Source organism: Scomber scombrus, chromosome 6 (assembly GCF_963691925.1).
Source record: "Scomber scombrus chromosome 6, fScoSco1.1, whole genome shotgun sequence".
NCBI classification, from domain to species: Eukaryota; Metazoa; Chordata; class Actinopteri; order Scombriformes; family Scombridae; genus Scomber; species Scomber scombrus.
In genome coordinates, this window is record NC_084975.1 from 22,044,045 (window position 1) to 22,059,490 (window position 15,446).

Below are 15,446 nucleotides of genomic sequence, written 5' to 3' on the forward strand. Positions count from 1 at the left end.
TAATGGAACAATTGATTTTGACAGTTGCCCCCCCAAATAACTCCAGTGGCATCATTTATTAATGTGAGACAAAAACACAAAATAGTCTGAGGAGGTTACTTACAGCCCACAGTGAGCAGTGTAGTGGTTCAGTTTTCTGCTTTGTGTGTTTCAGTGAAGTTTCTGGTGAGCAGAGATCAGAGCAGAGTGAGAGCTCTTCATGTTTGGATTCAGGCGCAAATGATCTGCGCATGCGCGATTGAGTATATACGCGTGTCATAGCTGCGCAGAGATTGCGCCTTTAATGTTATTTTCGGCTTTCTAATGCTGCTTTTTTTATATATTCCACAAATATTCATTCTTACTTTTATTCTCAAGATAATATCTATATTTAAGGTTTCATGCTGAAGCAGAAACAGAGTGCGTTAATGTTACTGCGTACTTTTTTCCGTGATCTCAAAAGTAAACTACAACTCCCATGAGCCCACGTGGATCAGGAAGGAGCTCAGATTCACATTCAGACGTGTTAAACAGGAGTTTGTGTTGAAGCCGAAGACCTCAAACACAGACTGCTGATTATTTTACCAGCATGAGTTCATCAGACTGACACATCTCCAGTAGATCTTCTTCAGCTCAGAGCCAACATGGGTCCTGTTGCTGCTGTTCTTCTGGTTTTTGTGGGCTGCTGCAGTAATGTGGTCTCTCTGGAGCTGCTTGTTAGGTCAGTCACAAACTTGAGCTGTTAATGGACTTTTGTTTGTATGTTTGCTTTGTTTGTTTCTGGACTTGTGTTGCTCTGCATGAGTATTTATGGCTGCATCCTAACAATAAACATGATACTGTGTGTTTTTACTCAGGGTTGGGAAGGTAACAGATTACTAGTAACCCTATTTAAAATGTAATAAGTAATGTAACTATTTCAATTGCTTTATCAAAATAATGTAACTTATTACATTTGATTACTTTTTGATTGCTTTCTAATTTTCTGACGTTTCTAATTTTCTAATGAATGTTTTACTAATGTTTAACTGTAAGGGTAAGTGTTTCCATTAAGCCCCCTAAATTAAGGTGTTTTTCATGGATACTGACATGATGTGTAAGGTATATCATTTCTTGAAAAGCAAGATTTATCTTTCATTTGAAAATGTATTCATTAGTTCATGTAGATTTTGGAATATAAAATAAATATATTTAAGCCCATGTGTGCTCCAAATAAGCCCTTGTCATGATTTATTTACAAAATATTAAATAAATAAATACAGCAAAATATGTACTCAGTAACATTAAATAGTTAGTTAGTTAAATATTAAAAAATGAAGAAAAAATCTTCCAGAACAAAATCTTGAAGGTCTGACTTCAGATGTAACCCTCTTTAAAATCATCAACATTTCCATAACTGTAATTTAATTACACTTTTTTCCAGTAACTGTAACGGATTATAGTTACATTTGTTTTGTGGTTAAATTACGTAACGCCATTACATGTAAGTAGTTACTCCCCAACACTGGTATTATAACATGTTTTTTTTAAGGATGGAAAGTAACTATTAGATTTCATATTATTGTTATTAAATAGGTTTTTAATAGATTTTATTCCAGCACATTTTAAAATCAGCAATTTTACTAAATCTGTACGTTAAAATTGATCATTTATTTATTGTTCTCAGTTGTTTTTCTTGAAGGTCTTAAAGTTGAAGCTCTGTGAATCAGATTTATTTGGGAATGATAAAGAAAAACTGTCAAGATTCAGATTTATTCAGAAAGCAGAGCAATATAAAGAATAAGATGGTGAATAAGTCTCTATTCTTTGTTACGGCTCAGCTCTTTCATGTCTCATCTGTTTTGTTCTGCAGAGAGTTTCCAGGATGCGGCAACATCGTCACCTTCGCTCAGTTTGTGTTCATCGCACTGGAAGGCTTCATCTTTGAAACAAACTTAGGGAGGAAGAAACCAGCAATACCTATCAGGTAAAAAGAAAGAAAGAAAGAAAACTTCCTGCTTCAGTAGATGAGTACAATGTTCATTCTGTGTAAAATCAGATAAGGTTGTTGCAGCACCATTTTATTTTATTCAAACCTTATCTCTGTCACGAATGGGTCGTAAAATCAAGGCCTGTAACATATTATTTAATTATTTTATATCTTTGGGCTTTAATATCTTGATGAGTATTGTTCCAACTCTCACCAAACTCTATAAGATGCAAATACAATCTTTTCTTTTCTTTTCTATTTTCTTCACCCAGCAACTATGTGATCATGGTAACGATGTTCTTCACTGTCAGCGTGATCAACAACTACGCTCTCAACTTCAACATCGCCATGCCGCTGCACATGATCTTCAGATCGGTGAGAATGCTTTTCACCTTCACCGCTGAATGTTTCTCATCATCACCGATCTCCTGTGGTTGACCTGCTCTCTTGTATCTTTGCAGGGATCGTTAATCGCTAACATGATCCTGGGTATTATCATTCTGAAGAAAAGGTATCCTCCCCTCCTCTAACACGAAAAACTCATAATGCCTCTTTCTATCAAAGCGGACATTTTCCCGTCTGCAGCGTCAAAGTTTGATTGTTGTTTTTTTTTTTTTATCTCGCCTTCTCTCCCTGCAGATACTCAGCAAGCAAATATTTGTCCATAGCTCTCATTTCAGCAGGCATCTTCATCTGCACCATCATGTCTGCCAGACAAGTGGTGAGTCCTCTGCAGGTCCAGTTGCAGTTTGTACACATTGTTGTTGATTGTCATGCAGTGTAGCAGTGTGTTATTTGTAATATTTTTGTTGTGCGATTATGCACTTTGTGCTTTTGTCTCTGCAGAACGTGGCCGGCGATGGATCAGAAGAACAAGGCTTTTATGCCTTCATGCACTGGCTTATAGGTGAGTTGCAGACAGATAGATTTTTTTTTTAAACAACACTTTTTTACACTAATTTGTATGTTTTAGGATCCTTTTAACTCATTTAAAGCATGTTTGAGTTCTTTTTAAAAAGCGCTCTATAAATATAATGTATTGTTATTATTATTGTCAGTCTTCAGTGTAGGATTTACCTTAGACTCACAGACCAGTCTCTAAATACTGTGCTAATAGAGACTTTCTTAAAACTGGATGGAGAATTGGAGAGAGGATAATTTCCGGTAGGGCTTGTCCTTGACAAAATGTAAGGGACATAGGTTTGTTAGCAGCTGTTCAAGCGACTACCACACATTTAGAAAACTCCAGACTTCAGTAAGCAGAGACCTCTTGTTGTCTGGTATTGCTAAACTGATAAAGTGAGCAATCATCATAATAAAGATGCTGTCATATAGATGATTTTTGGGTGGTTTTCTGTTCATTCAGGTATCGGCATGTTGACGTTTGCTCTGCTGATGTCAGCGAGGATGGGTATCTTTCAGGAGACACTGTACAAACAATATGGAAAACACTCCAAAGAAGCTCTTTTCTATAATGTGAGTTTACATCTGGGATTCAAGCCTCATTTAAGCTTAATTATGTCAGGAAAGTTTCTCACTTGAGATACGTAATTGCGCAAATGACTGCTGTTGATTTTTTTTATTTTTCAGGGAACTGTTCAGTCACAAGTTTTAAACTCCTTGAATGCAGGTTGATTAACACAGTTCATGTTGTTTTTCACAGCACTGTCTTCCTCTGCCGGGCTTCCTGCTCCTCTCCACAGACATCTACAACCACTGTGTCCACTTCAGTCACAGCGGTGAGACTTTTTTTCTCAGCAGATATGTTGACATGTATTTAACATAATTAATAATGGTTTAAATGGAACAAAACCATCATTAACAATGGCATTATAGCCATAAAGAAGATCCGTCATTAAGCTGCCTTTGCTTTTTTACACCGAACCTGTTTGTGCTTCTACAGAGACGTGACAGTGTCAGCTTCCTGTCCCTCTTACACAGACATTGATCAGGCTCTGTGACCTCTGTAGCTGGCGTATTGGTAGAGCAACTCTGCACCCTCCACTCCATGTCCACACCCTTTTATACAGAACAGCAAGGTGGAATAACAGTGCAGCATTCACGCCTTGTTTACCCTGTTTAAAAGGGGCGAATATTAACTTTAACTGTGTTTTTTTCTGCTATGAACAGTTAAAATGTCTGCAGTGAAAAAGGGGTTACAGAACCATCCATCATCCAGAGGGTTGTTTTATAAAAAAAAGGCTTCTTCTCAGGAGATTCTGTGTCATAAAGCTGCTTTTAATAAATCTGACCTACATTGTCTCAGGCCTGTGTTTTAATGTCATGAAGAACCAGGACTTAAACCACATCTGATCTTGTCTGATCATGTCAGCTCTGAGTTAGTTTTATGAAGTCCTGGTTCAGTTTTTGGGCAAACACCCCTCAGGAGAGGCAGTGGTTGGAAAGCTTATGTTTTGTGACTTTGCGTCTTTAATCACAGGAGTAAATAAATATCTTTTCTTTGCAGCTCCTGTAGTCATTCCCATGATTGGAGTGACCATGCCGATACTGTGGCTCTACCTGCTGATCAACGTCATCACACAGTATCCTGTCAAAAAAATGGTTTATCACCCTGGATTGTAATTATTCATGTGCTATAACACTTATTAACCTTTACAGTGGTTCACAAGAAACAATAATCTGAAGGATCACAAGATGATTAAGAGAATAAGAAGATAACACAGTGTAGTTGTTATGTTTATATGTGTAATATCATCAATCAATCTGTATCTTTATTTATATATCACCAAATCACAACAAAAATCATCTCAAGGTACTTTACACATAGAGTAGGTCTAGACTATACAATACCTAACCAGGCCTCAAGCTCAAAAAAGGTTGGGAACTACTAAATCTATCATATATAAAGTCACTAAATTGATGTGTTTTATGTAGCCCGATACTACTCACTAAAGATTAAATCTCTTTACTCAAGAGATATCAACAAACACACAGAGCATAACATAACGACTGATACCTCAGGCAGTCTAGGAGTTTAAGTTCAATTTAAACTTTTTTTAAAAAGCTTCTCAGTGTTGTTGCTGCCTTTAACCAGCTCCCTCAGATACGTGTGCATCCGTGGCGTCTTTATCCTGACCACAGAGTGCACCTCTCTGACCGTCACTCTGGTGGTGACACTGAGAAAGTTCCTCAGCCTCATCTTCTCCATCCTTTACTTCCAAAACCCCTTCACATCCTGGCACTGGGTGGGCACGGCTGTGGTCTTTCTGGGCACTCTGCTGTACACCGAAGTGTGGAGCAGCGTGCAAGCGGTTCTGCGTCCATCTGACGTCAAGGCAAAGAAGGCCGAGTGAAGAAGACAGGACTGAAAGAAGATCACTGTGTCAGCGTTGGTCAGGGACTTTAGAGATTGTTTTTGGTAGACTATTGTGCAGTGATTTTAATTTTTTTTTATATACAGTCAAGTTGTTTAGATTTTAATATATGATCTTAAATAATAGGCCATATAGAGCTCCACACACACACAACACACACACACACACGAGTTAGAGATAAAGCTTGTGATATTACATCCTTTTTGTTATTGTCAACAAATTTCATGAAAAGACCATAACAGCTGTGTTTCAGTCCGTCTCTTTGTACTTTCTGACTTTGCCAGCCTGTGATGTAAATCTTGAAAAACAGCATACACCGTTGGACACTGTAGTTTTTAACTTAAGAAGGAGTAAATTGTGTTTTCAGCTGCGGATTTAGCACACTACTGAGTATTTACAACAGCAGGATATAATATGGCATTGACTCAAAATGAACCACAGTCTGATCCGTTGTTGGTTTTGAATTTTTGGGATTTGTCGCTAATAAGAAAAATAAATATCACCAACCTTGTCCTCTAACATTAGTACCTCATTATGGTTCATATATGCAGAATCATGGTGCCACTCTCTCTCTCTTGTTTGCTTTTAATTATTTATTTTCTACAAGTGAACAGCTGATTTGCTCAATGTTAACACTCATATTAACGTCAGTAGCGTTACACAGAGTACTGTGATGTTAAATGGACAATTGATGCTGAAGAGAAGCTGCAGCCAGGATCGCTGAGATACAGACTGAGATAATTTATCATGTAGTGTTGGTTTGTTTTTTGTTTTGTTATTTAAAAATCATGCCTCCTTGTCAAATTGTCTGAGGTGTATTGTTTAGTACAGTACAATAAATCTTTACACTCCGTGCTCTCTGTTTATTAAAATGGTTACCAGAAAGAGATGATTGAGAGTTCATAGCTGCAAAGTCATGCAACTTAAATAATTTATCTTAAGAAATAATGCATTTTTTTTTTTGTAGCCGAATGAAATTATTTAAAGCATTTGTTTATTGAGATTTTAATAAACATTAAATCAGGGACACAATGTTAAAATTAACATAAAATATAGATAATTAAATCATCCAGGAAAGTAAAACAAACAAAAGAAATACAGGCAGCTGGTAATGGGATAAAACACAATGCATTTAGACTTATAAGCTACAGCAGACAAAAGAGCAGTAAAAACCTGAAGATTTTAAAAAGCAGATTTTATATGTAGCAAAGTAGATTTTGTTTGTTTTTATTAATTGTTTTTATATTGGGACACAATGTTCCCTCACGGCACACTGGTTCAATGCCAGCTGACCAATCCGGGGAGGAGTTATTGAGCCATGTGTGCTGCTCGTCCAATTGCAGCTGCTGTTATTGACTGTCAGCTGTGGGAAGGGCAGATTGTTGCAGCTGTGTGGGGTTGATTTCACTGAGCTCAGAGCCACGCTGCTGCTGCTGCTGCTGCTGCTGTTGGTGTGGATTAAATAATTGAACTATCAGTTCTGAGAGAAAGCTGTGCAGCGGGTGTGGATGGGGGGAAACAGCCAGAGTCACCTCATTGATGAGGATGGAGAAGGCGGAGGAGTTCATTTTGTGAAGGGCATTCGGGTGAGTGAAAGCTCAGGGAAACTTTACAGGCAGCGCTTGAATTGAAGGTTCCTAAAAACTATTTAAACTATTTAAAGGTTTGTGCAGGCTGTTTCTGCTGACATGCATTAAGAGATTTAACAGAGGTCGGTGCTGCAGAAATGTTTATTTTTTTTAAATGTGCATTCTTGGAATCATTAAATTCACTCATGTTTGTATGAAGTCACTCCCATGTTTGTTGTGACTCTTTTCCTGCAGGCCCGATGAGCTGAAGGGTTAAAGTTAAATATAGAGCCTGCTGGGACCAAACACACACACAAACACACCATATGGGGAAAAAAATCCAAAAAACTTATGTGAAAAAAAGTAGTTCAGTTTCATCTCAAACACAGCAAAACGCTAAGTAATTATCATAATGTTGTCAATTAATGCTTTGAACTTGTAGTGATTATAGACAATCATGACCTTTATCAATGACTTTATATAACACCCAACAAAAATAGCCAAAAACATCAGCATGTTTTCTTACCAGCAAATGTTAAAATAATCACAAAATGATGTTTTATTTAATAATTTTGATACACAAAAGTAAAATGATCAGTTTATCTTTATATATTCAACTGTTATAGCCAATTGTTGTATGGAATATTTCCTTGTAAAGTCAAATATAGTATAAGTATAATATTATGTACAATATTTGATCTCAGTAGAAAACAGTTTTCCAATCTCATAAGAAACAGACACAAAGCTGAGAACATTCTAAACTCTTACTATTTTTTTTATAATTCGACATCTAATGCATTTTTAAACTGTGAGTTGTCTTTGAAAATACTGAATATTATATAACAGCAAAATGTTCATTCACAGTTATATAAAGACAATAATGCGAGTGAGCAGTTGTGGTGATGTTTGAGTGTTCGTAAAGTCAGAAATCCAACACTGAGTGAAGTAACCATTGATCTTTGGTACTGATTAACCTCTTTGTGATGATTACATGGCAGGAAAAAAATCACACTCACTGGTTTTTCTTTAAAATATTAAAATGAACCCAAAACACAGTTATTTCATCTGTTAATTCATCCAAAGAGCTCACCTTCTACTTCAGGATGTAAAAGCACTTATTTTTTTGTTTTGTATGAATGTTTATTTGAGATTGAATTGGTTGAATATCATATTGTAGTTGCTGCAATATTACAGGGATATAAAGGATGTTAGGGATAATAGTGAAGCAGTATTATCATTATTATTATTATTATTATTATTATTATTTAGTGTTACAAGCTTAGAAAGTATCATTCTTTAGGAGTCAATGAGATAATCCAAACGGAGTCAAAGAGTAGCAGATAAACCCTTTTTTAATTAAAATTGAAGTCAAAACATGACACAAAATAAATAGAAATACTTAACTAAAATAGAAGAAAACTTAACTAAAATAAGAGAAGACACCAAACTCACAGTAAACTATCAAAACAAGCAAAAGAAGAAACAAAACCGGACTCAAATAAAGCTTTAAAAACAGGACCAGCAGCACAAAAACCTGCCCAAAACTAATTAATAACCAAAATTAAATGAACTTGGTGATGGACCTGCTACACCTGCTACACCCGAGAGAAAGACACACCATTAGTCATGCTGATTATTTCCATCAGGAGATAAAACTGAATCAATAAGTGTTTCTCTGATTTCTGTCGTTTGTTCAGCTGTCCGATCGAGTCATCAACCGGATGAAAGAACATCCGAAAGTCGTTGTTCTGTCTCCTCCGTCACCTGGAACAGAAACTCCACCTCCACCTCAGGTTCCCGCCCCCTCTGTTGAACATCTGTTACCTCTCCTGACTCCTCCACCTCCTTCCACACCACTGTCAGTGGATCCTCCTCCTGTTAAACTCGTCCCACCTCCTCCTGTAAAGTTTCACTCCCTTCCTCCTCCCTCTGTGGAGCCTGCTGCTTCGCCTCCACCTGTAGAGCCAATAACTCCACCTCTAAGTGAGTCTGTTGTTGCAGCCCCACCTCCACCCAAACTAGAAGTACCTGTGGAGCTTGCAGTCTCACCTCCACCTGCAGAGCCAATAACTCCACTTCTAAGCGAGCCTGTTGTCTCAGCCCCACCTTCATCTGCACCTGTGGAGCCAATAACTCCACCTCTAAGTGAGCCTGTTGTCTCACCTTCACCAAAACTAGAAGTACCTGTGGAACCTCTACATGTAGAGCCAATAACTCCATCTCTTAGTGAGCCTGTTGTCTCACCTCCACCCAAACTAGAAGTACCTGTGGAACCTCTACATGTAGAGCCAATAACTCCATCTCTTAGTGAGCCTGTTGTCTCACCTCCACCCAAACTAGAAGTACCTGTGGAACCTCTACATGTAGAGCCAATAACTCCATCTCTAAGTGAGCCTGTTGTCTCACCTCCACCAAAACTAGAAGTACATGTGGAACCTGTACATGTAGAGCCAATAACCCCATCTCTAAGTGAGCCTGTTGTCTCACCTCCACCCAAACTAGAAGTACATGTGGAACCTGTACATGTAGAGCCAATAACCCCATCTCTAAGTGAGCCTGTTGTCTCACCTCCACCCAAACTAGAAGTACCTGTGGAACCTAAACTAGAAGTACCTGTGGAACCTGTACATGTAGAGCCAATAACTCCATCTCTAAGTGAGCCTGTTGTCTCACCTCCACCCAAACTAGAAGTACCTGTAGAACCTCTACATGTAGAGCCAATAACTCCACCTCTAAGCGAGCCTGTTGTCTTAGCCCCATCTCCACCTCCACCCCAGCTAGAAGCACCTGTGGAGTCTGCTGCCTTGCCTCCACTTGTAGAGCCAATAATTCCACCTTTAATCGAGCCTGTTGTCTCAGCCCCACCTCCACCCAAACTAGAAGCACCTATTGAACCTGAATCTCCTCCTCCACCACTTCCCCCCACTGTGGAGCCAGTAGTCTTTCCTCCTGTTGAATCCATTGTCCCGCTTCACGTGGAGCCTGAAACTCCATGTACACCACCAGTAGCAGACAGCGCCTGTCCTGTCATCCTACCTCCATCTGTGGAGTCAGCAGCTGTTGCTCCACCTGAACCTTTAGCTTCAGCTTTGCGTGAACTTGTGACGGAAACTCCTCCAGCTACTATTGAACCTGCTGTTGCAGCATCTCCATCCGTTGAAGCTCTTGAATCAACCCCACCTGTGGAAACGCCTCCACCCGCTGTTGAAGCTATAATTGTACCTCCTCCAGTGGAGACGACTCCTGTTGTGCCTGCAGTCTCACCTGCTCCAGCTGAAGAAGTGCCCCCACTCGTGGTTCCAGCTGTTGATTCACCACCCCCATGTGAGCTGGCTCCACCTCCTCCTGAGCCTGTTGCAGCACCGCCCTCTCTTCCACCAGAGCCCACGTTTGAGGAGCCCTCCCCACCATGTTGTCAGTCTGTGGCGCTGGCTGTCATATCCAATGATGCACCTCCAAGTGAACCCCCTGTAGAGCCCCTTGCCCCCCCTCCACCTAGACCAGCTCCACCTGCTGAGGAGCCCACCATGACATCTTTGCCTCCTGTTTTGGAGGACGAAATTCCTGCGGTCACCTCGGTGCCACCACCCGCAGCAGGTGAGCTTGTTGTTTCCTCATCAACAAGACGTGTTTCATGATTCAGCAAAGTCTTTTTGACAAATGTGTTTTGTTCAAAAACAGCCTCGCCTGAAGTGGTCGAGGAGGAGTTGAGGGAGGAGATCAAAGAGGAGATGCAGAGAAGTCTGGAGGAGGAGATCAGCCAGAGGAGGCAGGAGCTGCAGCGACAGTAAGGAGTGATAACTGTGAAAGTTGTGTGTGACTCTGTTATGTGGGTTTAGGAGGACTGAGTGATTTGTGTGTCTTGTCTGTGTCTTATAAGAAGAACGGTAGCATTTAAGTCAACCACAAGGAAATATTTATAACCAAAATGTTATTTATACAACGTAAAACAAATATATTTTAAAAAGAAGACAGTAAAAGTAGAAGAGCTTTAAAAAAGGAAGGAGTGCAGTGGATGATACTGGATGCTAAAAAGCTCCTTTCAGACATGCACTTCATAACACAAATTTGATGGAAATTTAACATATGAGTCTTATGTCTGAATAAGCTCCAGAGTCACTTTTATGAAAAGTTTTTATGTTTATCAACTACTCTCTACTATATATCATAAAAACAACATATTAGACTTTTTCAGGGATGGAGAGATAAAGTCCCGCACTTATTTCTTAAGACTTTAGTGTCAAAGTTTTTAAATCCATTGTTATGTCTGAAGTAACATTTTTGTAGATGACGCCCACAAAAAGCCTTCATGTCACAGTTTGATGCAGTCAGTCATGTTACATATTCCACAGCTTAAAAAACGGCTTGTTTTACAAATGTTACAGATTACAAACATGTAAATACAAAGTATGAATGGGAAATTAAAACACTATATGAACTATATGAATGATGCATTGCACAGAAACTAAAAAAAATGGGATAAAATCTGATCTGTTTCTACATCTGTGAAGTCTGGAGGAGTTGAGGACCGAGGCTCGAGCACAGGCCAGAGCAGCCGCTCAGGCTCAGGTGGAGCAGCAGGTGAAGACAACGCTGGATGCGGAGAAGGCGGCATACTCAGAAAGTCTGATGGAAGCCATCATGAATGAGCGTATGAAGACAGATGATGAGAAGCTGATGGTGCAGCTTTATGTAAGAACAAAAAGAAATGCGCTGAGCTGTAAACGTGTTAGGATCTTTCTTGTAGATGTGAAATTAATCCTCTCGCTTATTGTGACTCTTTTTCTCTCTTTTCCCGCTGTCTTGTTTCAGTGGATGGAGCTGAAGGTAAGACAGGAGAGCATTCATACATGCATGGCTCAATCTTTAACTTTCATTCTGCTCTAACCAGTTGCTGCACAGCTGTTCGATCATCATTGCTTTGAAGATTTGGAGTTGGGTGTCACAGACAAGATATTAAATTTTAAAAATGTAGTATTACCATAAATATTGTGTTTATTAGAAGTTCTGATGATTATTAACATTTTCAACTCACACAGGCTCATCAGCTAGAAGTAAAAGAGCAAGAGTTGAGGAAACGAGGTGCTCTCTACAAGGATCACATCGCAAAACTTGAATCAAAGGTAACAGACATTTTGATACTTTTTCCTTTTTTTTTAAGCTGCATTGATCAATTATTTTGGCGACTAAAACATACAATGTGACCCAGAAATTGACTCACTAATACACAGGTTAGCGGAAACATTTCTGCTTTGATATTTAACAGAAACAAATCAAAATTAACTATAGCAAACAATTAATCTTAATAATGATGATAAACACGTGTTGCATGATCTACAAATTAAAAACAAGGTTTACAAATGTGTTTGATGATTTGTGGGTTATTTATGGTGTTCACAAATGCATCATCCAATCCACTAGCAGATACAAAAACAATTTGAATAAATGTGAGAGAGAAGAATTAACAAATAAAAACATCACAACTTGAATAAGTATCCGTATTTTCAACTTCAGGATCACAGATCTGATCTAATTTGCTGTACTGTTGCTTGATCAGGTTATATTTTTGTTTAGAGCTTTGAGACCCTTTTTCACGGTCTCTGATCCACCAGTGTGTGCTGCGTTTAAGTAAAACTCAGACGCCCGTCTTTCAGTGGTAATTTCAAAATGGGGGAGGCATTTTTCCAAAAAAGATTAAATCGCCATATTATTAGACAATAATTTTTTGGTTGCAGTATCCTGGTGTTAGAATATAGATAGCTGACATTGTCTGGTTGTGGAATGGAAGATGCATTTGTGAAGACCATAATTTAACCACAGATCACTATACATATTTGTAAATGTTATTTATAGATCATGTAACACGTATTTGTCGGCATTACTGACACTAACTTCTCTCTATTATAAGTTTCTGTACTCACCTCAATATTTCTTTATAAATGGCAGCATGACAGCTATAAAGGACTTGGTATTCTTACCACATACACACATTTGCACTTTATTTCGCATAGATTTACACTTCTTACGCTCTCTCTCTCTCTGTGTGTAATGTGTGCGGCACATCAAAGATTATTTTTGAGTCTCATTCTGATGATGCAGCTGTTATAGATTTTATTTGATGGTAATGTGCGATGTTTTAATCCTCTTACAGTGCACTGAGTTCTACAAAGTGACTTCTGAGAGCTTCCAGAAGGGCAAAGAGGAGACGCACAACCGTTTTGCGTAAGTCGAAATCACATTGGGGTTTTTTTTTTATAAATGCTGTTTATAACATATTATTATTATTATTATTATTATTATTATTATTATTTTTCAGATGTTTTTATTAGGTTTTTTTTAACAATTATATACTATGCATGTAACAACAAGAGCAACTATATCCCCACCCATCCCCACCCCTGGGAGACTGGCCAACACACAAGTTAAAAAAAATAATGATAACAATAATAATAGCTCTCTATGTACACCAAAGACTGCCAGTCTTGGTTCTGGATCTTAAACCTTGTCACATGTGTGCGAAATTGTTTCAAAGACTTTAACCCAAAACTGTCCTAGACCTGGGCTTCACAAAATTGGGTGTTAATGACTATTAAACCCCCATAATTTTGTCTACATTTGTCTCCTGTCTTCTCTCTCAGACGTGTCAATATTCAGCCAGTGTGCGGAGACTTGCAGAGTCAGATCTTAAAATGCTACAAGGACAATTCAGGAAAAACTCTGTCCTGCTCGGGTATCGCCTCCGCCTACATGCAGTGTGTTGACAACGCCAAGAAAGTAAGACTCAAACATAGAAAACTGTTTTTACTGTCTTTGGAACATCTAGAATGATTTCCAATCAAAAGTTCTCACTTTTACTTATTATAATAACATTTTATCCCAATTTCATCTCTCCATATGCAGGATAAATTGATCACAGGTGGTTAATAAAAAAAAACACTGACGAGGACAACGTCTGACAGCTTTACTGTTGCAACAAAGAAAAGACGACGGCCGGATTCAACAAAGTTACAGAAGTCAGAGACACAACACAATCTTCTTCAACCTTTTCATGTATGTGGAAGAAGTCTTTATACTCTTGGACTGACCGGCAGATGTTCGGTCAGTTATCTGGTCACAAAAACACTTTTAGCTTTAAATAGAGACACTCCATGGTTGTGATATCTGGTTCTCGGGATCATCTCAAAACCAATTGTGCCATAATACAACACTAACAGATGGATCAAATCTTTTTAAGTGTTTGTCTTATTAAATATAGAGAAAGAGCAGAAGATTGAAGTTTGTCGCACTGTTGGTGTGAATTTAAGTAGGTATTGTATGAGATACTGAATGAGATCTTGTATGTGTGCCTTGTAGTTATGGAAATTAATGATCAGAGTGCAGTTGCATGATATAACCTATTAAATGAGCAGAGTGTGAAGTAACACAGACGGGTTTTGGGGTTATTGTTCTGTACATAAATGATTTCATGGAGTTTTCATCTTTGACTTATCTTCCTCAAAGTCTGGTGCATGTGAGAAAAATATGTAAATGGGAAATTTTGTTGTGCAACCACATAATCTGCCTGGCTTCAGACCTTTTGAATCCGCCCACTTCACCATGTCGAGTTGACGTTTCTGTCTGATATCAGGAGATCACACACAGTAATGGCTTTTTGTTAAAGTTTAAGGGAAAAAATACTGCCATCTAGTGGATTCAGATTGAATGATGGATTCGAAATGTGTCTGTCTTAAAACTAGTGAGGAGCCAAAATGAACATTGAAACGTGGGGGTTTTTTTTGGTTGTTTGTTTTTTTGCTGTAATCATTCCTCCTGTTCATACTGGCCATTAGAAGATCCCTTTATAGTGCACTTACAATGTAAGTGATGGATGTGAAAAGTCACAAGCTTCCTTCTGTTTAAAATATATTTTAAAGTTTATATGAAGCCTCAGCCAGCCGTAAATGTGGCAGATATCCTCTTGATATGACTAACTCATACATCCTCATACAAGTTTCAGATCAACTTTTAAATGCATTTTTGCACAAAATGACTGTTGACACTGGATTTTGGCCCCCATCACCCAACCACATTTTGAAGATATTTTAATAGCCAGTGTGAATATGAGGGATGACTTCAGGGAAGAAATTTTCTTTCAGTATTCATATGAGCACCTGACTATTGTTTTAAGACACACTTGAAAAACTGTGAACCTATCTTTAAAGCATAAGCAACTATGATTTAAGCATCATTTAGTAAAAACTCAAAAAAGTTTAGTCAAATCATTATGCTAATAATCTGTGACTAAACATACATCTAGATATTCCTGAACCATTGCAGTATAACTTGCGATACCACAGAAGATAATTTATGCCACACATGATGTAGTTACAGAAAACCTCCATATGCAGGAACATTATGGAGGATATTCTGGTGATTTTCTGGAACATTTGTTTTGCCTTGTAAAACCAATATGAGGTCGTACAGCGAGGTAAATTATTTTCTCTTTAAAAGTTAACATACAGATAAACAAGCTGTATTTCTGAAAAGATTTTTCATTGTAGCCACAGAGGAATTACTCATGGCCTAAAAATGGTCTTAAATGTAAAAAAATTAGAG

The 15,446-nt window shown here is 38.3% G+C and overlaps 1 protein-coding gene across 1 annotated transcript; it reads left to right on the top strand.

Moving 5' to 3' along the window:
* Positions 1–528: 528 nt before the first annotated feature.
* Positions 529–6,128, top strand: slc35b4 (solute carrier family 35 member B4). The gene is made up of 10 exons (XM_062420996.1): positions 529–700; positions 1,832–1,945; positions 2,221–2,323; positions 2,410–2,459; positions 2,588–2,669; positions 2,795–2,855; positions 3,315–3,424; positions 3,612–3,687; positions 4,416–4,491; positions 5,013–6,128. The coding sequence occupies exons 1-10, from the start codon at positions 624–626 to the stop codon at positions 5,260–5,262; spliced, it is 999 nt and encodes a 332-aa protein (XP_062276980.1). The 5' UTR covers positions 529–623; the 3' UTR covers positions 5,263–6,128.
* Positions 6,129–15,446: the final 9,318 nt, after the last annotated feature.